This window comes from Entelurus aequoreus, linkage group LG06, assembly GCF_033978785.1.
Source record: "Entelurus aequoreus isolate RoL-2023_Sb linkage group LG06, RoL_Eaeq_v1.1, whole genome shotgun sequence".
NCBI classification, from domain to species: domain Eukaryota; kingdom Metazoa; phylum Chordata; class Actinopteri; order Syngnathiformes; family Syngnathidae; genus Entelurus; species Entelurus aequoreus.
The window spans coordinates 72,615,534-72,640,109 of NC_084736.1; the positions used below are offsets into that span (position 1 = coordinate 72,615,534).

A 24,576-nucleotide genomic window follows, 5' to 3' on the forward strand; every position below is an offset into this window, starting at 1 on the left:
TGAAGGAGGTGGTTTCTATGATACTAATGTTTTGTTTGTATTTTGATTATGAACATTTAAATCCCTGGCAACCAATGCCTGAAACCCTGCGTAGCTTCAGGCCAGTTAAGCAACGTGTCTGCAAAAACAAGTCTACATCATCGTCTCCTGTTGAGACATGTTTGGATGTGTTCAGGTTTTTGATTAGGCATTTAAATTGAGCCATTGATGAAGTGTTACTGATAGAAACTATTATTGAGGCTTTAGCATTGGTACCCTTGAGCTGTGCGTAGATGCTGTTTTTAGTAGTTTTACAAATGTATGTGGCTATGCTGGAAACTCACCTGACCTGACAAGTGCATTTATAAAACCCAAAACCAGTGAAGTTGGCATATTGTGTAATTCATAATTAAAAACGGAATACAATGATTTGCAAATCCTTTTCTACTCATATCCAATTGAATAGACTGCAAAGACAAGATATTTAACGTTTAGAATTTAATGGCAGCAACACATTCCAAAAAAGTTGCAACAAGGGCATTTTTACCACTGTGTTACATGGCCTTTCCTTTTAACAACACTCCGTAAACATTTGGGAACTGACGTGACCAATTTTTGAAGCTTTTCAGGTGGAATTCTTTCCCATTCTTGCTTGATGTACAGCTTAAGTTGTTCAATCGTATTTTAGGCTTCATAATATGCCACACATTTTCAATGGGAGACAGGTCTGGGCTACAGGCAGGCCAGTCTAGTACCCACACTCTTTTACTATGAAGCCACGTTGATGTAACACGTGGCTTGGCATTGTCTTGCTGAAATAAGCAGGGGCGTCCATGGTAACGTTGCTTGGATGGCAACATATGTTGCTCCAAAACCTGTATGTACCTTTCAGCATTAATGGTGCCTTCACAGATGTGTAAGTTACCCATGTCTTGGGTACTAATACACCCCCATACCATCACAATGCTGGCTTTTCAACTTTGTGCCTAGAACAGTCCGGATGGTTCATTTCCTCTTTGGTCCAGAGGACACGACGTCCACAGTTTCCAAAAACAATTTCAAATGTGGACTCTTCAGACCACAGAACACTTTTCCACTTTGCATCAGTCCATCTTAGGTGAGCTCGGGCTCAGCGAAGCCGGCAGCGTTTCTGGGTGTTGTTGATAAATGGCTTTCGCTTTGCATATGAAGAGTTTTAACTTGCACTTACAGATGTAGCGACAAACTGTAGTTACTGACAGTGGTTTTCTGAAGTAAGAACTTTTTTAGTCTTTTTTGCCACTTGTGCCAGCTTTTTTGAAACATGTTGCAGGCATTAAATTCCAAATGAGCTAATATTTGCAAAAAATAACAACGTTTTCCAGTTTGAACGTTAAATATCTTGTCTTTGCAGTCTATTCAATTAAATATAGGTTGAAAAGGATTTGCAAATCATTGTATTCTGTTTTTATTAACGATTTGCTCAACGTGCCAACTTCACTGGTTTTGGGGTTTGTATATTGATATGTCCATTATGTCAGGGATGTCCAAACCTTTTTTACTGAAGGCTGCAGACTAAAGAATAAAATAATGCATTGGTAATTTTGTTTATTTAAGTAGAATTTTAATAGAAAAAACAGCCTGCATTCCAGCTTTGTGTTACTGTATATGTGACAAACATATGGATAGGTACCGAATTAAGTACATACAGGTACCGATGGAAGTCCGTCCGTACTACCAGATACCGATTCACGTCAAATCAAACGGTGCCATATTTCAATACTTTTGTTGCACCTGACGTCCGGTTGCAAACTCGACACGGCTCAAAACCTTGGCACAGAAACAAGCAGTCAAGCGGCCCTCAGCGGACTCGGTCAAACTGCTTCTAGGTAATGTTACAATTTGTCATGCCAACAAAGCAAGATAAAGACACTCAAAGGTACAGTAAGGCTCCACTTTTCAAAATACGCAAGCGCCATGCTAATTTACATTGGATTTGCCATAGATATGCTACTGAATAGCATTAGTGATTTTGCATGGCAATTTCAACACCTACAAATTAAGTAATGAAAACGACAACTAAGATGCATGATACAATTAAACAACACGTACAAGTGTGATACTTACAGGTGAAACATATTGTAGGCTCAACAAAAGAAAAGACTGGAACATTCAACTTAATGGCATAGACTACTGCCTGGCTAACCCTGTATTTCCACGACAGTGGACTCTTTCCGGTTTTTATTCAAGTCAATGTGTCAGTTTCCACCACCTGCGGAACGGTAGAAAATGGACTGATGGATGGGCTAGAAAGGACATTAAAATAATAAAAATTTAAAAAATAAAACTTTATTTTAGTTTGGGGACCCCTGCATTACATGTTTCCAGTTTCTTGTTACATGTCTGGAAAAGAGTTGGAAGAAGCAGACCTTATTTAATTGGACCCCTTTTCTATTTCGTAGCAATTACGAACACATTTGTTTACTTCTCAATTTGTACACACTTTTAATCCATAAATAATGAAGTTATCAAGTTGAATAAAATGTAATCCACATAACGAGATGAATAAAATACATTTAATTTCTCAATATGGTTCGAGATGTTTAGCGACTTGTCCAGGGTGTACCCCGCCTTCCGCCCGAATGCAGCTGAGATAGGCTCCAGCGACCACGAAAGGGACAAGCGGTAGAAAATGGATGGATGGATGGATGTTTATCAGCATTCTTCTTCACTTGAGTTTAAGCAGTTTCTTAACCCTTGTGTAATGTTCATATTGTTGTTACTCAGCCAGCGTTTGTGGGTCTGATGGACCCGTTGCATTTTGTGGCTTTTAATGCCTCACAATCAAACACTTTTATGTTAAAATACTGAACAGATGTTTACCTTATCCCAATAAACATCTGTTGCACGGAAAATTTATCTGCCAGTTTCTGCATCCCACAGGGATTCTTCTTTTGTGTTTCTGCACTTGCGGTTCCCACACAAGGTTGCAACATTGTTTGCCAACACTGTCTGCTCTCATTTTCTCGCACATTTGACCCACTGATGTTCTGTGTACCTACACTCTGTCCTCCTCCTGTCTATGCCTGCTCTGTGTGTGTGTGTGTGTGTGTGTGTGTGTGTGTGTGTGTGTGTGTGTCCAGTGGACCCGGAAATCTTATATGTAATAGAAATGTGTAGGGGGGGGGGGGGTAATGGTGTGTGGTCATTAAATATGTATTCTGATATATGTTCTTCACAGAAAATGAGCCAAAGTCAGTGAGTCTTAGTTTGAAAAATTAATTGTATCATTTTTCTTTTAATAAAAAATGAAAACGGGTCCCACAGACCCGAACACCACACAAGGGTTAAAATCAGAGATGTATATATATTTAAAATGTAATATCGGAAATTATCGGTATCGTTTTGGTTTTTTTATTAAATCAACATAAAAAACACAAGATACACTTACAATTAGTGCACCAACCCAAAAAACCTCCCTCCCTCATTCACACTCATTCACACTCATTCACACAAAAGGGTTGTTTCTTTCTGTTATTAATATTCTGGTTCCTACATTATATATCAATATATATCAATACAGTCTGCAAAGGATACAGTCCGTAAGCACACATGATTGTGCGTGCTGCTGGTCCACTAATAGTACTAACCTTTAACAGTTAATTTGACTCATTTTCATTAATTACTACTTTCTATGTAACTGTTTTTATATTGTTTTACTGTCTTTTTTATTCAAGAAAATGTTTTTGATTTATTTATCTTATTTTATTTTATTTTATTTTTTTAAAGGACCTTATCTTCACCATACCAGGTTGTCCAAATTAGGCATAATAATGTGTTAATTCCACGACTGTATACCTGTATATCAGTATCGGTTGATATCGGTATCGGTAATTAAGAGTTGGACAATATCGGAATGTCGGATGTCAGCAAAAAAGCCATTATCTGACATGGCTAGTGTGTGGTCATTAAATATGTATTCTGATATATGTTCTTCACAGAAAATTAGCCAAAGTCAGTGAGTCTTAGTTTGAAAAATTAATTGTATCATTTTTCTTTTAATAAAAAATGAAAACGGGTCCCACACACCCGCACACCACACAAGGGTTAAAATTACAGATGTCCTATATTATCGGCCGATAAATGCTTTAAAATGTAATATCGGAAATTATCGGTATCGGGTTGTTTTTTTATCGGTATCGTTTTTTGTTTTTTTTGTTTTTTTTTATTAAATCAACATAAAAAACACAAGATACACTAACAATTAGTGCACCGACCCAAAAAACCTCCCTCCCCCATTTACACTCATTCACACAAAAGGGTTGTTTCTTTCTGTTATTAATATTCTGGTTCCTACATTATATATCAATATATATCAATACAGTCTGCAAGGGATACAGTCCGTAAGCACGTGCTGCTGGTCCACTAAGAGTACTAACCTTTAACAGTTAATTTTACTCATTTTCATTAATTGCTAGTTTCTATGTAACTGTTTTTATATTGTTTTACTTTCTTTTTTATTCAAGAAAATGTTTTTAATTTATTTATCTTGTTTTATAATATTAATTTTTTTAAAAAGGACCTTATCTTCACCATACCTGGTTGTCCAAATTAGGCATAATAATGTGTTAATTCCACAACTGTATATATCGGTATCGGTTGATATCGGTATAGGTAATTAAAGAGTTGGACAATATCGGAATATCGGATATCTGCAAAAAAGCCATTATCGGACATCCCTAGTTAAAATTGTTTGACTTCTTTGCTTGATTCATATACTAATATACTTATTCGTCATATGTTAAAAAAAACAGATGGCAAAAGGCAGGCGGAGCCGCAGTTCCAACATTATGTTGTTTACTATGGATGAGCTCGAATAAATAATTTACAAGGTGTCATTGAAGGCACCGTCGTCAGACAGCTGCTGCTACTGGGTTCGCGCATGCCCAATGGCAACATGGAATGCCCAAGGGGTAGGGGAGCGATATAAGGTGAGGAGGAGAAACAAGTTACCGGTAATAAATGAGCTCCGACCGGATAGACACTAACTCTTGTACCGCGTCTCTACAACGCGTGTGTGCGATCTTTTTGAAACATTAAAATAGCACTCGGTCGTTAGTTATTGTTGACATCCGGTCGCACGTGTTCGAACTTTTCATGGCCACTGACTGACAAACTTTGTACGACGTCGTCTTTAATCCGAATTCCAGTGTGAAGACACTACCGGCGTCCATTGAAAATGGGATCCCCCACCTTTGAAGGAGGCTCTTCGGGTCTGTACCTGTGTCTCATTCGGTGGTGACTAACAGAGAGTCTTCCTCAACCTGCTCGGATACTCGCTGGCTTTTCCTCATGGAGTCTGTTGGCAAGTTTGAGTTCAGCAGGAAAGACCTGATTGGCCACGGCGCCTTTGCGGTGGTGTTCAAAGGACGTCATAAAGAGGTAACTTGCACGACATTATGTGTGTGGTTGTGGCATCCAATATGTTGTATTCCTGTTTCTAAAGAAACATTGTGTCTAACATGTTCTATTCCTATGTTTGTCAAGAAACATTGTGTCGAACATGTTGTATTCCTGTTTGTCAACAAACAATGTGTCTAATATGTTGTATTCCTATGTTTGTCAAGAAACATTGTGTCTAATATGTTCTATTCCTATGTTTGTCAAGAAACATTGTGTCTAATAGGTTGTATTCCTATGTTTGTCAAGAAACATTGTGTCAAACATGTTGTATTCCTGTTTGTCAACAAACAATGTGTCTAATATGTTGTATTCCTATGTTTGTCAAGAAACATTGTGTCTAATATGTTCTATTCCTATGTTTGTCAAGAAACATTGTGTCTAACATGTTCTATTCCTATGTTTGTCAAGCTATTCCTATGTTTGTCAAGAAACATTGTGTCTAATATGTTCTATTCCTATGTTTGTCAAGAAACATTGTGTCTAATATGTTCTATTCCTATGTTTGTCAAGAAACATTGTGTCTAATATGTTCTATTACTATGTTTGTCAAGAAACATTGCGTCTAACATGTTCTATTCCTGTTTGTCAAGAAACATTGTGTCTTATACTGTATGTTCTATTCCTATGTTTGTCAAGCTATTCCTATATTGTCAAGAAACATTGTGTCTAATATGTTCTATTCCTATGTTTGTCTAAAAACATTGTGTCTTACATGTTCTATTCCTATGTTTGTCAAGAAACATTGTGTCTAATATGTTGTGTTCCTATGTTTTTCAAGAAGCATTGTGTCTAACATGTTCTATTCCTGTTTGTCAAGAAACATTGTGTCTAACATGTTCTATTCCTATGTTTGTCTAAAAACATTGTGTCTTACATGTTGTATTCCTATGTTTGTCAAGAAACATTGTCTAATATGTTGTGTTCCTATGTTTTTCAAGAAGCATTGTGTGTAATGTGTTCTATTCCTATGTTTGTCAAGAAACAGTGCGTCTTAACATGTTCTATTCCTATGTTTGTCAAGGATCATTGTGTCTTACATGTTCTATTCCTATGTTTGTCAAGAAACATTGTGTCTAATATGTTCTATTCCTGTTTGTCAAGAAACATTGTGTCTAATATGTTCTATTCCTATGTTTGTCAACAAACATTGTGTCTAACATGTTCTATTCCTATGTTTGTCAAGAAACATTGTGTCTTACATGTTCTATTCCTATGTTTGTCAAGAAACATTGTGTCTAATATGTTCTATTCCTGTTTGTCAAGAAACATTGTGTCTAACATGTTCTGTTCCTATGTTTGTCAAGAAACATTGTGTCTAACATGTTCTGTTCCTATGTTTGTCAAGAAACATGGGGTCTAACATGTTCTATTCTTATGTTTGTCAAGAAAAATTGCGTCGAACATGTTCTATTCTTATGTTTGTCAAGAAACATTGTGTCGAACATGTTCTATTCTTATGTTTGTCAAGAAACATTGTGTCGAACATGTTCTATTCTTATGTTTGTCAAGAAACATTGCGTCGAACATGTTCTATTCTTATGTTTGTCAAGAAACATTGCGTCGAACATGTTCTATTCTTATGTTTGTCAAGAAACATTGCGTCTAATATGTTCTATTTCTGTTTGTCAAGAAACATTGCGTCTTATATGTTCTATTTATGTTTGTCAAGAAACATTGAGTCTAATATGTTCTATTCTTATGTTTGTCAAGAAACATTGTGTCGAACATGTTCTGTTCCTATGTTTGTCAAGAAACATTGCGTCTAATATTTTCTATTCCTGTTTGTCAAGAAACATTGTGTCGAACATGTTGTTCCTATGTTTGTCAAGAAACATTGCGTCTAATATGTTCTATTCCTGTTTGTCAAGAAACATTGTGTCGAACATGTTCTATTCCTATGTTTTTCAAGAAACATTGTGTCTAATATGTTCTATCCCTATGTTTGTCAAGAAACATTGCGTCTAATATGTACTATTCCTATGTTTGTCAAGAAACATTGCGTCTAACATGTTCTATCCCTATGTTTGTCAAGAAACATTGCGTCTAATATGTTCTATTCCTACAGGACTGTCTCAGAAAATTAGAATATTGTGATAAAGTTCTTTATTTTCTGTAATGCAATTTTTTTTAAAAAACAAAGATGGCATACATTCTGGATTCATTACACGTCAACTGCAATATTGCAAGCCTTTTATTATTTTAATATTGCTGATTATGGCATACAGCTTAAGAAAACTCAAAAATCCTATCTCAAAAAATTAGAATATTTCCTCAGACCAAGTAAAAAAAAAAGATTTATAACAGCAAAACAAAATCAAATATTTGAAAATGTCAATTAATGCACTCAGTACTTGGTTGGGAATCCTTTTGCACGGATTACTGCATCAATGCGGCGTGGCATGGAGGCAATCAGCCTGTGGCATTGCTGAGGTGTTATGGATGCCCAGGATGCTTCAATAGCGGCCTTTAGCTCATTTGCATCATTGGGTCTGGCGTCTTACAGCTTCTTCTTCACAATACCCCACAAATTCTCTATTGGGTTCAGGTCAGGGGAGTTGGCAGGCCAATCGAGGACAGTAATGCCATGGTCAGTACACCAGTTACTGGTGGTTTTGGCACTGTGGGCAGGTGCCAGATCGTGCTGGAAAATGAAATCATCATCTCCATAGAGCTTTTCAACAGATGGAAGCATGTAGTGCTCTAAAATCTCTAGAAGCGTCTCACTTGGGCTATGGAAAAGAAGCACTGGACAGTTGCAGAGTGGTCCAGAGTCCTGTTTTCAGACGAAAGCAAGGCGCTAGAGTCTGGAGGAAGGCTGGAGAGGAACAAAATCCAAGTTGCTTGATATCCAGTGTGAAGTTCCCATGGTCAGCAATGGTTTGGGGAGCCATGTCAGCTGCTGGTGTTGGTCCACTGTGGGTCATCAAGTCCAGAGTCAATGCAGCTGTGTACCAAGATATTTTAGAGCACTACATGCAATACAATATTCTGAGACAGTCCTGTATGTTTGTCAAGAAACATTGCGTCTTATATGTTCTATTCCTATGTTTGTCAAGAAACATTGTGTCTTATATGTTCTATTTATGTTTGTCAAGAAACATTGTGTCTAATATGTTGTATTCCTATGTTTGTCAAGAAACATGAGTGGGAAGTAGCTGTGAAGTGCATCAACAAGAAAAACCTGGCCAAATCTCAATCCCTACTTGGAAAAGAAATAAAGATATTAAAGGTAACTAATACTTGGATTTTATTTAGAAGATGTGTATGCATGTAGATATGAGTAATGCATGACAGCATATCATAGCAATCTCCTAATGACGTGCAAGGAGAGGGGTGTCCAAATGATGCAATTTTGTTTATATATTATTAACAACTATTTTGTATTCATTGTAAAAATCCTCAATTATTAGTAATCGACTTTGTCTTGTTACTTTATGCCTTATTTTTCCACACTTGGTTGGATTTAAGATACCACTGCCCGAGTCTGTGAGCAATATGGGAATGATCTATTTGGAGAATGGTCAAGGTTCGAGGGATCAAATGATAGTGCATCATTGCTGTTTATGTCTGTGAGCTCATCTTTTGATCCTGCAAGGACAATTTCTTCTACAATTTCTTCTTTAAGCCATGTTTTGTTTATTCATCTCTCCAGGAACTCAAACACGAAAATATAGTCAGTCTACTGGACTATCAGGTAGGTGTGATCGTCCATCTTTCTTCCAGAACATGTTGTCATCCATCCAACCATGCATTTTTCTACCGCTTGTTCCTTTCGGGGTAGCGGGGGTTTGCTGGAGCCTAAACCAGCCGCACCCTAGACAAGTCACCACCTCATCGCAGGGCCAACACAGATGGACAACATTCACACTCACATTCTGTCAAACTTTAAATATCATCTAAAGAATACCGTGCTCAATATATTGCTACGTATCGTATTTGTTTTTACATTTTACAGTATACATAAGACACAGCTTCAAAGCATTTTACAACTGGGACAGGACATAAACCATTTGCTCACATGTGAGTTTGTGTGAATGAAAAGCTTCACACTTTGCCAGACAAGCAGACATGTTTGAGCTAATCGCTTTATTTCTGACAGATGGCAGGGTGCATACAGTTAAACAAAGGCTTATGAAGTATCCGCTCACACCAGATGCACTGATGATTTAAGATTATTCAACGAGACTAGGTCAGGCTGCAAGAGACTTTTCTGATCACCTGTTAACCTGCACTCTCTTATACTAAGTAATTTGCTAAGTATGATCTATGGCAGGGCGCTTTTCTGTGGTACTAATGACAAAGAAGTGTCGGCCTGTATCCTCCCCACTACTCTCGCCTAAGGTGTCAAGGACAGAAACCTTACACTTTGCACCCTCCATCTCTCCACTTCGCCTCACGTGTGACGCTTACACAGTTTTAGGCTGCTGTTGATCCAAAAGTGTGTCTGCTTGGGCCTTGTTGATGATATTGCTGGCTCCTTCTAAGCATCAGATATTTACTATAATGTACAAATGGGTTCCGTGCATTTTTGTGACAATTGTTTTTGTTTTTATCCTCAGGAAATGGGAGGATGTATATATCTTGTCATGGAGGTACAATATGTTCCAAGGATATTTTTCACATATTGGGAAAATAATACAATTCCTGATGACATGTCCCTTATCTTGACAGTACTGCAATGGAGGTGACCTGGCTGAATACCTTCAGTGTAAGTATCTCAATGTACCTTGCGTCACGCTTGGCTTTTCAAATTGCTGGTATTCCGACACGTGACTTCTTCTCTGTAGTGAAAACCAGAGGTGGTCGACCAAGCTAAGATGGCTGTTGTACAGAAAGCTGCTCGCGAACTATCTGAGTACAAAAGAGACCTAAACCTTCCTACAAAAAGCAGATAACAGCCAAAAAAGCCAACCTTTACAATGGAATAGATCCCTATACTCTATCAAAAAAAGATTTGTTGAGGGATATCAAAGATTACGTCGGTTGGGTTCCCAGACATATCGAACGATTGTGCTCCAGATGCTATTTTACATGACAAAACAGATGGAAACTTGGAAAAGCCTGGATGTTTACACTTCTTTTTGTGTGGCTGGATCAAGGAAATTGTCAAGACTCTGATAAATATGCATGGTTTTTGCTCGGGTAAGGTTGCGTTTCATGATTAAATTTTGCATCTAAGTTGCCTTGTTTGTTGCTGTTGCACGCGCCGTTTATGAGTAGCGTGTTTATCTCCGTTTTTATCCAAATATAGCTATAGATGTCAACATTGTGTATGTGCTAAACGCTTCATATATTAACGTTGTCTTTGGTAAAACCCTAACTCTTTTAGGTTTTGCTGACATTTGCTTTCTTTTATTTAGACACGCCAAATTGGTGCTTTTCGAAATACTCGTAGCAAATGTGTTTAAGAAATACTAACTAATATCAAGATAATACTTAAATGGGAAATAATAACCGTCAAAAGTATATAGGATAGGATAGGACTTTATTGTCATTGCACAAGTACAACGAAACTATGTTTTCAGCACAAACCCGTTCAAGATTAGACAAACAAACAGTGTACAGGGTTACAGAACAGGAATGCTGATGGGTCGCTAAAGGCGCCCCGTAAAAGATAAGAAAAAGGTCAAACGCTGGGGAAGAAGTTGAGTAAAAAAAATACAATCTACACTGGGCTCCTAAGGGGGCCTAGTCTGGAGTGGGAAAAAACCTCCATGCAATGCACACAAACACGTTACATTTAATCACGACAATTCGCAACAGAGGGGCGGGGAGTTGGGGCCCTGGAGGGTGACTGCTGCTATGAAGCGCGGCCAGGCGTCCATCACCCCGAGGGGAAACAAGCGGTGGTGAAGGCTTGGGGTGGGGGAGGGAGGGTGTGTATGTGCCCATTGTCTTGGTTGTGATGATGTAATGTTCATAGACTGAGGCCGATCTACATGCAAGCAAAAGTTCTACTCCAGGTGTCGTTGAGGAGAAAAAACCTTTTAACGAAGTGATCACTGCAAACTCATGCTTTCTTCGACTTGTCTCCCTTGGACTGGAGTGTGCATGCTTTTCTCGTCGTCGTTTCCACAAATCTTGCACTTTTCCGCCCTTTTTGATAACCTCTCGAGGAACTCTGAAGAAACGTTTATCCTTTTCGTGATTTGAACGATTCGTACAGCCGAAAACAACACAAGTATAGGGCATTTTTTCTTTGAGAAAGGCTAAAGGTGCCTAGTACCCTTTGAAAACAGAGCTAGCTTGACCACCACCAGTATTCATTGGGCGGGACGTGAGCCGGAAGTGACATCAGTCACATCCCAGCGATTGGGCATTCTCGATACCTGTCACAACTTAAGACTTAGACTTAGACTTCCTTTTTATTGTCATTCAAATTTGAACTTTACAGTACAGATAACAACAACATCTTGTTGCATTAGCTCATGGTAGTGCAGGATGAAAAAAGAAATAAGGTGCAGATATAAATAAATAGATTACTGTACAGATAAATATATTGCACTTTTGCATATGCATCCAGGTTTATGGATGTATATTATATTGTCTTTATATTCCAGCGAGTTAATCCATTTTGGGGGGGAATTCAAGAGTCTTACGGCCTGAGGGAAGCTGTTACAGAACCTGGAGGTTCTGCTACGGAGGCTGCGGAACCTCTTTCTAGAGTCCAGCAGTGAAAACAGTCTTTGGTGGGGGTGGGAGGAGTCTCTGCAGATTTTCTGAGCAGCAGCTTTAAACGCGTGTTTAATATTGTGATGTGATGGGGGTGCTTTGGTCACGATCTTGCATAGATTCCATTTACAGATCATCCTCAGAATGTGCCGTTTTGTGGGCGGTCTTATTTACATGCCAAAGCCCTCCTCCAGGCCATGCCCCCTTAGAATGCGTCTCCACCTTGTCAGCCATGTTGTGGTTTTTAGAGCTTTCATATCGAGTTTACTGACCGATATAAGTTGGAACCATATGCTACTTTTTAATCAGAATGGCAACTGTGCAGGATTTTGGCATGCATGTGCATGTATGAGCCAGTCTGCCCCACAACAAAATGATTAAAAAAAAGAAGGAACTTTTTGACTACAACTTCGGACTAGGGCTCGGCGGTATAGAAAAAAAATTATCACGGTTTATTTTTTCATATCAAGTTGGTTTTGCTTCAAGACCGGGTCAAACATAGTTGTTTGGAAACATGTTGAGAGCAGCAATGCCAGCGGGTCAGTGTGGCTTTTAAGAGGCTTGCTGTTCTCTGTGGTTTGGGGGTGGTGGGATTTAAATGTCCCCACAAGTTCTTAAGTAAATTATCACTAATACCCTTGACCAAGATTAGACTAAGCTATATAAATTGGCTTGTGATGAAGTCATTTTTATTAGAAACCATAATACACCGCAGGGCTATTTAATTATTACCAGATTTTTTCTTCTTGCCTTGAAAGTGCCATGTGATTCCACCACTGATCAACATTTCTTACTAAATGTGTTTTCTGACTCAGGTTAGAAGCAAGTATGATGATGATGATGATGATACTGCTCTTGACACAGTTTATTTTTCATTGGCTAAATCTGGCCGGTCAGCTTGGCCGTTTGAATGCTGATGTAAAGTGCTGGTGTAATTATGTCGGTGTGTCTTATTTTGTAGACTTGACTGTTTTGTGTGCCTGCCAGGAGGCACGGCCAGCTATTTGCAGGACGCCACAGAAGCACACTGGCTCACAGAGCACGCACATGACCTCACCCATCTGTCACACTTACCCTTGTCCTCTAATGGAAAAACACAGCAGCCTTTGCAATAATATCCAAAAGAGGATAAACAAATTCTCTTCAACAAAGTATGGCTCAAATATGTTATGACGGTAATGCACTCAAAGTTAATCTAAAGTAACACTTTTCTTTTTGCTAGCTCTACTCAAAGATCTAAAACATGTTTTCTCTTTTTACAAAAGGCCTTATACTCTGAAAATTGTTGACAAATCTGTCTAAATATGTGTTAGTGAGCACTTTCACTACAAAATGTTCAGTTTCATGGGATTTGTTTAGCTTTGGTGGACATGCCTATTGCACACTCACTTAAAAATTGAGACATCTGTGGGTAGGGCTGCAACGATCAATCGATTAAGTCGATTTAAAAAGCTTTGATTTATATTCTGTTGCTTCGATTCATCGTTAAATGAGTGTAACTAATAAACATTTATAAAAATCCGGACTACATGGAGTGCCCGAAACTTTACATTCGTGGACATACTGTAGTTGCCGCACGGCCACTATAATAGACCGAGCGCAGATTAGAGCGGTGGTGTGTGAGTGCCGTGATCTGTGGCAGGGAACAGCAGAGTTGTATTTTTTTTATTTAATTAATGGACACATGTAAAAATGCAATTTCAATGTAGAAGCTGTGCATTTATTAGAAACAATGAAGGCTATAACCATCAGAAAAAAGGGTGTATATTTTGACTATCTTTCCTAAAATACACATTGAGGTTATCAAGTGTGTTTTATCCGGTTACTCGATCAATCGAACAAAGTAATTGATAGATTAATCGATTACTAAACTAATCGATAGCTGTGGCATGGTTCTGTGTAACATTGCACATTTTGAGTGGCCTTTTACAGTGGCCAGACTAAGGGTCACATACTGTATGTAATAATAAGAATCATGCTGCCTTATCAGCATCTTATTGTGCCACACCGGTGAGGTGAATTAATTACATCAGCAAAGGAGAAACGCTCACTAACACAGATTTGAACAATATTTTGAGTGAAATAGGCCTTTGAGTACATAGATAATGTTTTAGATTGTTGAGTTCAGCTCAAAGTGGTGGGCACAAAACCAATATTGTTGTGTTTTCTTGTTTCGGTTTCAACCGATTCTTGCAGTGTTGGTTTGTATAAAAATGTATAATAAAACCTTTTCAAAACAGGTTATAGGTTACAAAAGCTCCTCTTGGTGCTAAGGTAAAACATATTTTCATAAATAGATTGTGGTTGAAAAAAAAAAGATTATGAAGATTATGAATCGGATCACATTCAAAATGCAATTCATATGTAAATCGAATTTTTTTTAGCATCCCTAATGGAAGTTTTTAAAACCTTTGTTTTGAACATGGTGTAAAGCAAACAAAAGGCCTTACAAACTTCCTTGGAGGTTTATGAACCCTTCTGGCATGTTTCTTGACATTCCGTATTTTTCATGGAATTTTGTTCCTAAGATACGGTATTAATTCAGTGCATGGTTTTTTTTTCCTCAGGCAAGAGGACGTTAAGTGAAGACACAATCCGAGTGTTCTTTCAACAGATTGCTCAGGCCATGAAGGTTCTGCAAAGCAAGGGCATTCTTCACAGAGACCTGAAACCCCAGAACATCTTACTTTGCCACCCAAAGGGAAGAAGATCCAGTTCCATCAACACCTGTGTGAAGATTGGTAAAGACTTATGTATATAATATTGCATATGACTTCTTATGTTGTCTACAGTACACCATGTTTTCTCTTTAATGTGCTGCAAATTCCATAAATTCTCTCACCTCCTGCAGCAGACTTTGGCTTTGCACGTCATCTTCAGACAAACATGATGGCAGCAACACTGTGCGGCTCTCCCATGTACATGGTGAGTTGAAGGTCTCTTAATATTCCCTGTGTTTAAGTGTTGCCATTGCACTCAACTTCTAAACTGTGTGTGGACACAGGCTCCCGAGGTTATCATGTCCCAGAATTATGATGCCAAAGCTGATCTGTGGAGCATTGGTACCATTATCTACCAGTGTCTCACTGGAAAAGCCCCATTTCATGTGAGTAACCTAAAAGCATGCACGTTAGCCTGCACAAACGTGTATACTGTACGTCACAAAAGTGCTTGTTTAGGTCTCTTATTTCATAATCCCTCAGCGAATCTGCTTTTAGAGGTCCTGGTTTCCTAGAAAGGGTGTTCTCATTATTGTCAACATAACACTGAACATGATGCATCCTTTTTCGAAACACAGAAACATGAGCTATGACTGAGCAGCTGGCTGACACCCTCCCTGGTCTCCAAGTGCTGTGTGGAAATTTCTGCATGTTAATTCGGAAAGATCTTTGTTTACTGGGTGGGAGGTGAACGAATGGCTGTCAGCCATTTCTCAGAACCTCGAGTAAATATCGTTACACAACGTTTCTTATTAGTTTGTGACGTCTACATGGCTGCTCAGATGAAATCTTTTTTAGATTGCCGTACATTGCAGTACATTTTTAGTTGAGGAAGCAACATTCCTCATTTATGAAGGTAATTTTCCTAGAGATTAAGTTTTTTGGCAGATCAGCAATTTTGGAAATGTCCAGAGGAAACACTTTAAGGGGATATTTCCATTATTGTCTACACTCCAGTATTCATATAAGAACGATCCACAAGCCTGCCGTTAGGTGGCAGCAGTTCTTAAAGGCCTACTGAAATGAAATGTTTTTATTTAAACGGGGATAGCAGATCCATTCTATGTGTCATACTTGATCATTTCGCGATATTGCCATATTTTTGCTGAAAGGATTTAGTAGAGAACAACGACGATAAAGGTCGCAACTTTTGGTCGCTGATAAAAAAAAGCCTTGCCTATACCGGAAGTAGCGTGACGTCACCAGAGGAAGGACTCCTCACATTTTCCCATTGTTTGCAATGCAGCGAGAGAGATTCGGACCGAGAAAGCGACGATTACCCCATTAATTTGAGCCAGGATGAAAGATTCGTGGATGAGGAAAGTGAGAGTGAAGGACTACAGTGCAGTGCAGGACGTATCTTTTTTCGCTCTGACCGTAACTTAGGTACAAGGGTTCATTGGATTCCACACTTTCTCCTTTTTCTATTGTGGATCACGGATTTGTATTTTAAACCACCTCGGATACTATATCCTCTTGAAAATGAGAGTCGAGAACGCGAAATGGACATCCACAGTGACTTTTATCTCCATGACAGTACATCGGCGAAGCTCTTTAGCTACTGAGCTAACGTGATAGCATCGGGCTCAAATGCAGATAGAAACAAAATAAATAAATCCCTGACTGGAAGGATAGACAGAAGATCAACAATACTAATAAACCATGGACATGTAACTACACGGTTAATAATTCCCAGCTTGGCAAAGCTTAACAATGCTGTTGCTAACGACGCCATTGAAGCTAACTTAGCAACGGGACCTCACAGAGCTATGATAAAAACATTAGCGCTCCACCTACGCCAGCCCTCATCTGCTCATCCACACCCGTGCTCACCTGCGTTCCAGCGATCGACGGAAGGACGAAGGACTTCACCCGATCATCCGTGCGGTCGGCGGCTAGCGTCGGCTAGCGCGTCTGCTATCCAAGTCAAAGTCCTCCTGGTTGTGTTGCTACAGCCAGCCGCTAATACACCGATCCCACCTACAACTTTCTTCTTTGCAGTCTTCATTGTTCATTAAACAAATTGCAAAAGATTCACCAACACAGATGTCCACAATACTGTGGAATTTTGAGATGAAAACAGAGCTTTTTTGTATTGGATTCAATGGGGTACCAATACTTCCGGTTCAACGATTGACGTCACGCGCATACGTCATCATACATAGACGTTTTCAACCGGAAGTTTAGCGGGAAATTTAAAATTGCACTTTATACGTAAGTTAATCCGGCCGTATTGGCATGTGTTGCAATGTTAAGATTTCATCATTGATACAAAAACTATCAGACTGCGTGGTCGGTAGTAGTGGGTTTCAGTAGGCCTTTAATGAAATCAACAGGCTACCTGTCATACACAGGAGAAGTAGTAAGTACACAGGAACACGTGTACAGAGCTAACTGAGGCAGACAAATGGAGGAATTAGGACAGGAATGAAAAGATAAGAGTAAGACAAAGAATACATAGCCTTTGGCTTTACCCTAACTACAGTAGGAAATGAGGAAAGACCAGTGTGTGTTTTATGCCATTCTACTACACATTCTATCTCTGTGAGATGCATGTTTATACTGTTGCTGCAATAAACACAAAGTACACATCCCAGTTGAAAATAGAGCAAGAGTTGTGAGTAGTAATATCAAGTTTGAAGACCAGATTTGAAAGGATGTGCAGTGCATAAAGGGCTTACTGCAACCACTAAATATGAACAGAATAATCTCCTATTTGATGATGGCAAATTGCATTGAAGTTGAATGTGTCCATATAAAACCGACAAATGCCGTGAAATAAGTTTGAAGTAATTAGTAACGGTTAATTGTGTTTAATAAATACATTCTCAAACAGTTTTTGGAATGTTCAAGGCTTTTTTTAACATCTTCTGGTTAGAATGTATGTTCAGAAAAAATACTGTAAATGCAAATATTAACTTTTCATCCTTTTTGATAGCAATATTGTTGCACATTTTGCACAAAACAAAGAAAAAGTACTTGTTCTTTTTGAAAGGGCATAAGCTGATAAATTGATAGTGACCAATGTTTACAGTTTTAAAACATTTTCAGTGTTACTGTTGGTTTTATAAAAATGCACAACCTATTAAGCCATTTTTACGTGTTTCTGTCTATTGAAAATCACCAGACTAAACAGTCTTGTTTAAAGGCCTACTGAAATGAATTTTTTTTTATTTAAACGGGGATAGCAGATCTATTCTATGTGTCATACTTGATCATTTCGCGATATTGCCATATTTTTGCTGAAAGGATTTAGTATAGAACAACGACGATAAAGATTGCAACTTTTGGTATCTGATAAAAAAAAAGGCTTGCACCTACCGGAAGTAGCGTGACGTAGTCAGTTGAACATATACGCAAAGTTCCCTATTGTTTACAATGATGGCCGCATGAAGTGAGAGAGATTCGGACCGAGAAAGCGACAATTTCCCCATTAATTTGAGCGAGGATGAAAGATTTGTGGATGAGTAAAGTGCAAGTGAAGGACTAGTGGGGAGTTGAAGCTATTCAGATAGGGAAGATGCTGTGAGAGCCGGGGGTGACCTGATATTCAGCTGGGAATGACTACAACAGTAAATAAACACAAGACATATATATACTCTATTAGCCACAACACAACCAGGCTTATATTTAATATGCCACAAATTAATCCTGCATAAAACCACCTGCGTGTTTGTTATGCTAGCTCCTAGCTCCTCTGCTAGCTCCTAGCTCCATAGAACACGCCAATACAATTCAAACACCTGATCAACACACACAATCACTCAGCCCAAAAGACCGTTTACCTAACCCAAGGTTCATAAAGCTTATATATTTTTAAAAAGTTACGTACGTGACGCGCACATACGGTCAAGTTATCGAATGTTTAGCAGCCAAGGCTGCATACTCACGGTACCTGATATTCAGCTGGGAATGACTACAACAGTAAATAAACACAAGACATGTATATACTCTATTAGCCACAACACAACCAGGCTTATATTTAATATGCCACAAATTAATCCTGCATAATAACACCTGCGTGTTTGTTATGCTAGCTCCTAGCTCCTCTGCTAGCTCCTAGCTCCATAGAACACGCCAATACAATTCAAACACCTGATCAACACACACAATCACTCAGCCCAAAAGACCGTTCACCTAACCCAAGGTTCATAAAGCTTATATATTTTTAAAAAGTTACGTACGTGACGCGCACGTACGGTACGGTATGTGTTATGCTAGCTCCTAGCTCCTCTGCTAGCTCCTAGCTCCATAGAACACGCCAATACAATTCAAACACATGATCAACACACACAATCACTCAGCCCAAAAGACCGTTCACCTAACCCAAGGTTCATAAAGCTTATATATTTTTAAAAAGTTACGTACATACGCAAAAAAAAGCCAAAGCTGCATACTCACAGTAGCACGTCTGCGTCTTTGTCATCCAAATCAAAGTAATCCTGGTAAGAGTCTGTGTTGTCCCAGTTCTCTACAGGCGTCTGTGTATCCAAATCAAAAGTCCTCCTGGTTAGAGTCTCTGTTATCCGAGTTCTTCCATCTTGACTGCATCTTTCGGGAATGTAAACAAAGAAGCGCCGGCTGTGTACTGTTGTGGCTGACTACGTTCGAAAAATACGTCCATTTCGCACCGACAACTTTCTTCTTTGCTTGCTTGGCTTCCTTCTCCATAATGCAATGAACATGATTGAAACAGATTCACGAACACAGATGTCCAGAATACTGTGGAATTATGAAATGAAAACAGAGCTTTTTCGTATCGGCTTCAATGTGGAAGGCATACCCGTGTTCGCCGGGCTACGTCACACGCATACGTCATCCTCAGAGGCGTTTCGAACCGGAAGTTTAGCGGCAAATTTAAAATGTCACTTTATAAGTTAACCCGGCCGTATTGGCATGTGTTATAATGTTAAGATTTCATCATTGATATATAAACTATCAGACTGCGTGGTCGGTAGTAGTGGGTTTCAGTAGGCCTTTAAATGACACAAATTGAGTTAATACTGTAAACTTAACATCAATCAATCAATCAATGTTTATTTATATAGCCCTAAATCACAAGTGTCTCAAAGGGCTGTACAAGCCACAACGACATCCTCGGTACAGAGCCCACATACGGGCAAGGAAAACTCACCCCAGTGGGACGTCAACATGGAGATTGGTTTTAGTTGTTGCAGATGTTCATATACTTTTGATAATAAGGTTATTATATAAAGAATGTAACTCACACAGTGCATTGAACAGATAAATATCAAGTTTTCTATAGTAATTCAATTCGCTGGAGAATGTATGCCCCTCATGCAGGGGTAGGGGGTGGGGGGTGGGGGGGATCATGACAGAAAATAATTAAGTTAAAGTACCAATGATTGTCACACACACACTAGTAGGTGTGGTGAAATTTGTCCTCTGCATTTGACCCATCCCCTTGTTCACCCCCTGGGAGGTGAGGGGAGCAGTGGGCAGCAGTGATCATTTTTGGTGATTTAACACCCAATTCCAACCCTTGATGCTGAGCGCCAAGCAGGGAGGTAATGGGTCCCACTTTTATAGTCTTTGGTATGACTCGGCCGGGGTTTGAACTCACAACCTACCGATGTCAGGGCGGACACTCTAACCACTAGGCCACTGAAAAGAATTGAGAAGCATTACTTAGGATTATGTAATGATTGATATCATGTTGTTTGTTTAACTGGCAGTTCCAAACATTCTACTTTCATCCTAGGTGAATGATCAAATTATTCATGTTTAAATGCAATGCAATGTTTTTACAGTCCACAGAGACAAACCTATTTTGTTACAGTGAGAGATATTGGAAAACGTTGAGACATTTATTGGGTGGTGTTTTAATATAACCCTGATTTTGAGTGCTGGTGTATAATATTTTTCTTGTCTTAAAATACATTTTCTATAGGCGAACACACCACAGGAGCTCCGCCTCTTTTATGAGTGTAACAGGACCCTCGTACCGAGGTTGGTGCACCCTTTACACAACTGACGCTATCTACTGTGTACACACACACACACATTCATACACACACTTTTTAGCAGTAAGATCAAATACATTTCTATTCATGTTGAGGCAAGTTAAATGTGTGGATGCACAATTGTCACTGGTGCAAACACAGAACAACTGACGGCATGTGAGTTACTGCAAAAGTAGTACAAAAATATTTAGGGGTTTCTCGAGTTCTGGGCTCTCTTTACATTTTTTCTTACAAGAACTACTTTAACAAAGTAAAAATGTATTATTTCAAGCCAAACAAACGGAGCTTTTTCGGCATGAAGATTAACAAAATGTTATTTGAATTTGAATTGGGGGTTGAGGTGTGGGGGGGTAGGGGGTAGCGGGGGGTGTATATTGTAGCGTCCCGGAAGAGTTAGTGTTGCAAGGGATTCTGGGTATTTGTTCTGTTGTGTTTGTTGTGCTACGGTGCGGCTGTTCTCCCGAAATGTGTTTGTCATTCTTGTTTAGTGTGGGTTCACAGTGTGGCACATATTTGTAACAGTGTTAAAGTTGTTTATACGGCCACCCTCAGTGTGACCTGTATGGCTGTTGACCAAGTAGGCCTTGCATTCACTTGTGTGAAAAGCCGTAGATATTATGTGACTGGGCCGGCACTCAAAGGCAGTGCCTTTAAGGTTTATTGCCGCTCTGTACTTCTCCCTACGTCCGTGTACACTGCGTCGTTTTAAAAAGTCATAAATTTTACTTTTTGAAACCGATACCGATAATTTTGAAACCCATACCGATAATTTCCGATCTTACATTCTAAAGCATTTATCGGCCAATAATATTGGCAGTCCGATATTATCGGACATCTCTAGTGCTAACCAAATATACTGCATAAGAAAAGACTAATAAATAACTGACAAAAATGAATTTACATACAATTATGTTGTGCTAAAATATACTAAATTAATAATGAATATGTTTCTTAAATAAACTATCAATGAAAGTAAAGTGCAAATGAAAATATAGCTTCAACACTTCAGTCATATTTTTTGCACTTAAAAAAACTTCTACGACTTCAGAACCAGACTTCTGTGTGTTTGATATACCGTATTTTTCGGACTATAAGTCACAGTTTTTTTCATAGTTTGGCCGGGGGTGCAACTTATACTCAGGAGCGACTTATGTGTGAAATTAACACATTACCGTAAAATATCAAATAATATTATTTAGCTCATTCACGTAAGAGACTAGACGTATAAGATTTCATGGGATTTAGCGATTAGGAGTGACAGATTGTTTGGTAAACGTATAGCATGTTCTATATGTTATAGTTATTTGAATGACTCTTACCATAATATGTTACATTAACATACCAGGCACGTTCTCAGTTGGTTATTTATGCGTCATATAACGTACACTTATTCAGCCTGTTATTCACTATTCTTTATTTATTTTAAATTGCCTTTCAAATGTCTATTCTTGGTGTTGGGTTTTATCAAATACATTTCCCCAAAAAATGTGATTTATACTCCAGTGCGACTTATATATGTTTTTTTTTCCTTCTTTCTTTTGCATTCTCGGCCGGTGCGACTTATACTCCGGAGCGACTTATACTCCGAAATATACGGTATCCACTCAGTGTTAAATGTTAAACAGAAATCTTTTTAAAAAAATGGAGATGTTATTAGAGAATGATGAGCAATCTAGCGATAGTTTGGAGAACCCTGCTCTTGTTAAACTGAAACTATCTGTTTTTTGGCATGGCGGACAGAAAACATTTTGTTAGACTTTTGGCCTCCCTTATCTACTTTTGTGATTAAGCCACATTTGTGCGTGAGTGGGCATGGTTTTGTTTTCTTTGGGAGGGGTTCTAAATATAACTTGCTCTTAGGTGCCAGCCAGTCGTCTGCGCTGCTACCATTTTCCATGTGACCCACAAAGTTCCACTGAGATATAAACACAGCCTGCGCTGACTAGAGTTACTTACTGGTATTTTAGTGCCCAGTTGTTTTTTTCCAAAGTTGTGAGTCTGGATAAGCATTTGTATATTTTACGGCTCACTTTGTGTTTGAACAGATGTGGCCTAATAATTGTGTTCTTCAATAAAACATCACGTTAACACACGCTGTGAACACGCTGCAGCAAAAAAAAAAAAAGGCAGAAAGCATTTGACAGGTTCTTACGATTGCTCACATTAATTTCTGAAAAAACAAGATAATTGTTGTTATGTCTGTTTCACAGTCTGATTCAATTCATGCTTTCTTTCATTTGTCTATTTAAGTTTTGTTTGGTTTTGTACAAGATACACAGTTAGTATTTTTGTTTCTAATGTATATCAATATTTGCAATTTCCCAAGCATCCCCAAAGAAACTTCTAGTAACCTAAGGCAGCTGCTGTTGGGACTTCTTCAGAGAAACCACAAGGACCGGCTCAGCTTTGGTAAATTTCCTTTTTTTTTTTCAAACAGTGACATTTTCTCATCATTACATGACACCGCTTTGCTGCTTTTGTCTCATCATACCATTTTTGTCCACAGCTTTGCTCCAGTTTCTTTCTTTAAAGCTTTTAATTCGCTGTAAAAAAATATTTGGGTCAGCAATATTATTATTTCTGTCATCAACCACTCACGTTTATAATAACCGAATACCAAAATCTCTTGCAATTGGCCATCTGTTGGCAATTTCACATATGCCACAATTGTAATCTTATATGGACACCTCATATCTTTGCATTTTCAGATGAGTTCTTCCATCATTCTTTCTTGGAGACAAGCTCAGCCTCAAGGAAGTGTATGTACTTTACCTTGTTAGATTTAATACAGTCTAAATTGATATTCACCATCCCAAGGCATACATATACTTGTTTTTGGACAGGCTCTCCAGCTCCAATGTGCTTCTATCCCAGTTCTGCTTCGGCCAGCTCCTCTAGCAGCTCTTCCACATCCCATTCAGCCTCCCCTCAAGTGAGTGCACATCTCTCTTTCCAGACAAGGATCTACTTTCAAAAATGTCCCTAAAGCAATGCAAATTATTTCAATTGTCATAAATAATTTCTTAGCTTTCCAATGGAGAGAGGCGTCATCACCTTCAGACCAAGTTGACAAACTCTCCTGTGCAGAACACTGCTGGCTTCCGTTTGAAAGAAGTATCCAATCAAGACAGCAGGAAGTGTTCATCTTACACAGAAGAATATGTCATGGTACATCCTGAGTCTCCCTGTAAGAGCCTGCTCTCACCTCATAATGCTGTCAGGAACTGATAATTGTACAGTAGGTCACATTATTTTTACTGTTTCACTGCCTTGCAGGTGAGTATACATGTGAGGAAGAAGTCGGGTCACCCATTGAGACTTGCCTGCTGTACAGTGGGTGAGTTGGGCTTTTAAAATTGCTTATTATTGTTTTACAAACCCTGTTGCCTTATGTAGTGGCGTTATTTACTCAACTGCAGAGAGTACCAAACTTTTATAAGGGACGCAGCCTTGATTAGTACAAATGTGTACAGTGGTGTCTCGGTTTTTGTGAGTTGCCCGTTCCAAAGGGTCCAACGATATTATATATGTGCGAAAGCCAAAGCATTGGTTTCCATAGGAAATAATGTAAATCCGATTAACACATTCCAGACACCTAAAAATGTTAACACAAAACATATTTCATTGAAAATAATTAGTTTTACATGCAGAAAAGATAAATAATGAATGCGGGCGCCACCTTCATACTTTACTGAGTTCTTTGTTGAATTCAGCAATGTTTCTCCAGGGTTTCCCACACATTCATTTATTTGTGGCGGCCCGCCACGAAAGAATTACGT

At 38.7% G+C, this 24,576-nt stretch overlaps 1 protein-coding gene across 3 annotated transcripts in view; it reads left to right on the forward strand.

Annotated features, from left to right (window-relative positions):
• Nucleotides 1–4,852: 4,852 nt before the first annotated feature.
• The window catches only part of LOC133652573 (serine/threonine-protein kinase ULK1-like), a 34,029-nt gene continuing 14,305 nt past the window's right edge, over nucleotides 4,853–24,576 (forward strand). The window contains exons 1-15 of one of the 3 annotated variants that reach the window (XM_062051466.1): nucleotides 4,853–4,949; nucleotides 5,169–5,400; nucleotides 8,558–8,650; nucleotides 9,074–9,115; nucleotides 9,981–10,013; nucleotides 10,093–10,129; nucleotides 14,661–14,834; nucleotides 14,945–15,018; nucleotides 15,098–15,199; nucleotides 20,725–20,783; nucleotides 23,124–23,206; nucleotides 23,506–23,556; nucleotides 23,641–23,729; nucleotides 23,825–23,984; nucleotides 24,074–24,134. In XM_062051466.1, coding sequence (XP_061907450.1) covers nucleotides 5,311–5,400; nucleotides 8,558–8,650; nucleotides 9,074–9,115; nucleotides 9,981–10,013; nucleotides 10,093–10,129; nucleotides 14,661–14,834; nucleotides 14,945–15,018; nucleotides 15,098–15,199; nucleotides 20,725–20,783; nucleotides 23,124–23,206; nucleotides 23,506–23,556; nucleotides 23,641–23,729; nucleotides 23,825–23,984; nucleotides 24,074–24,134 — 1,148 coding nt within the window. In that variant the 5' untranslated portion in view covers nucleotides 4,853–4,949; nucleotides 5,169–5,310. The other 2 variants (XM_062051467.1, XM_062051468.1) reach the window with 2 other exon arrangements.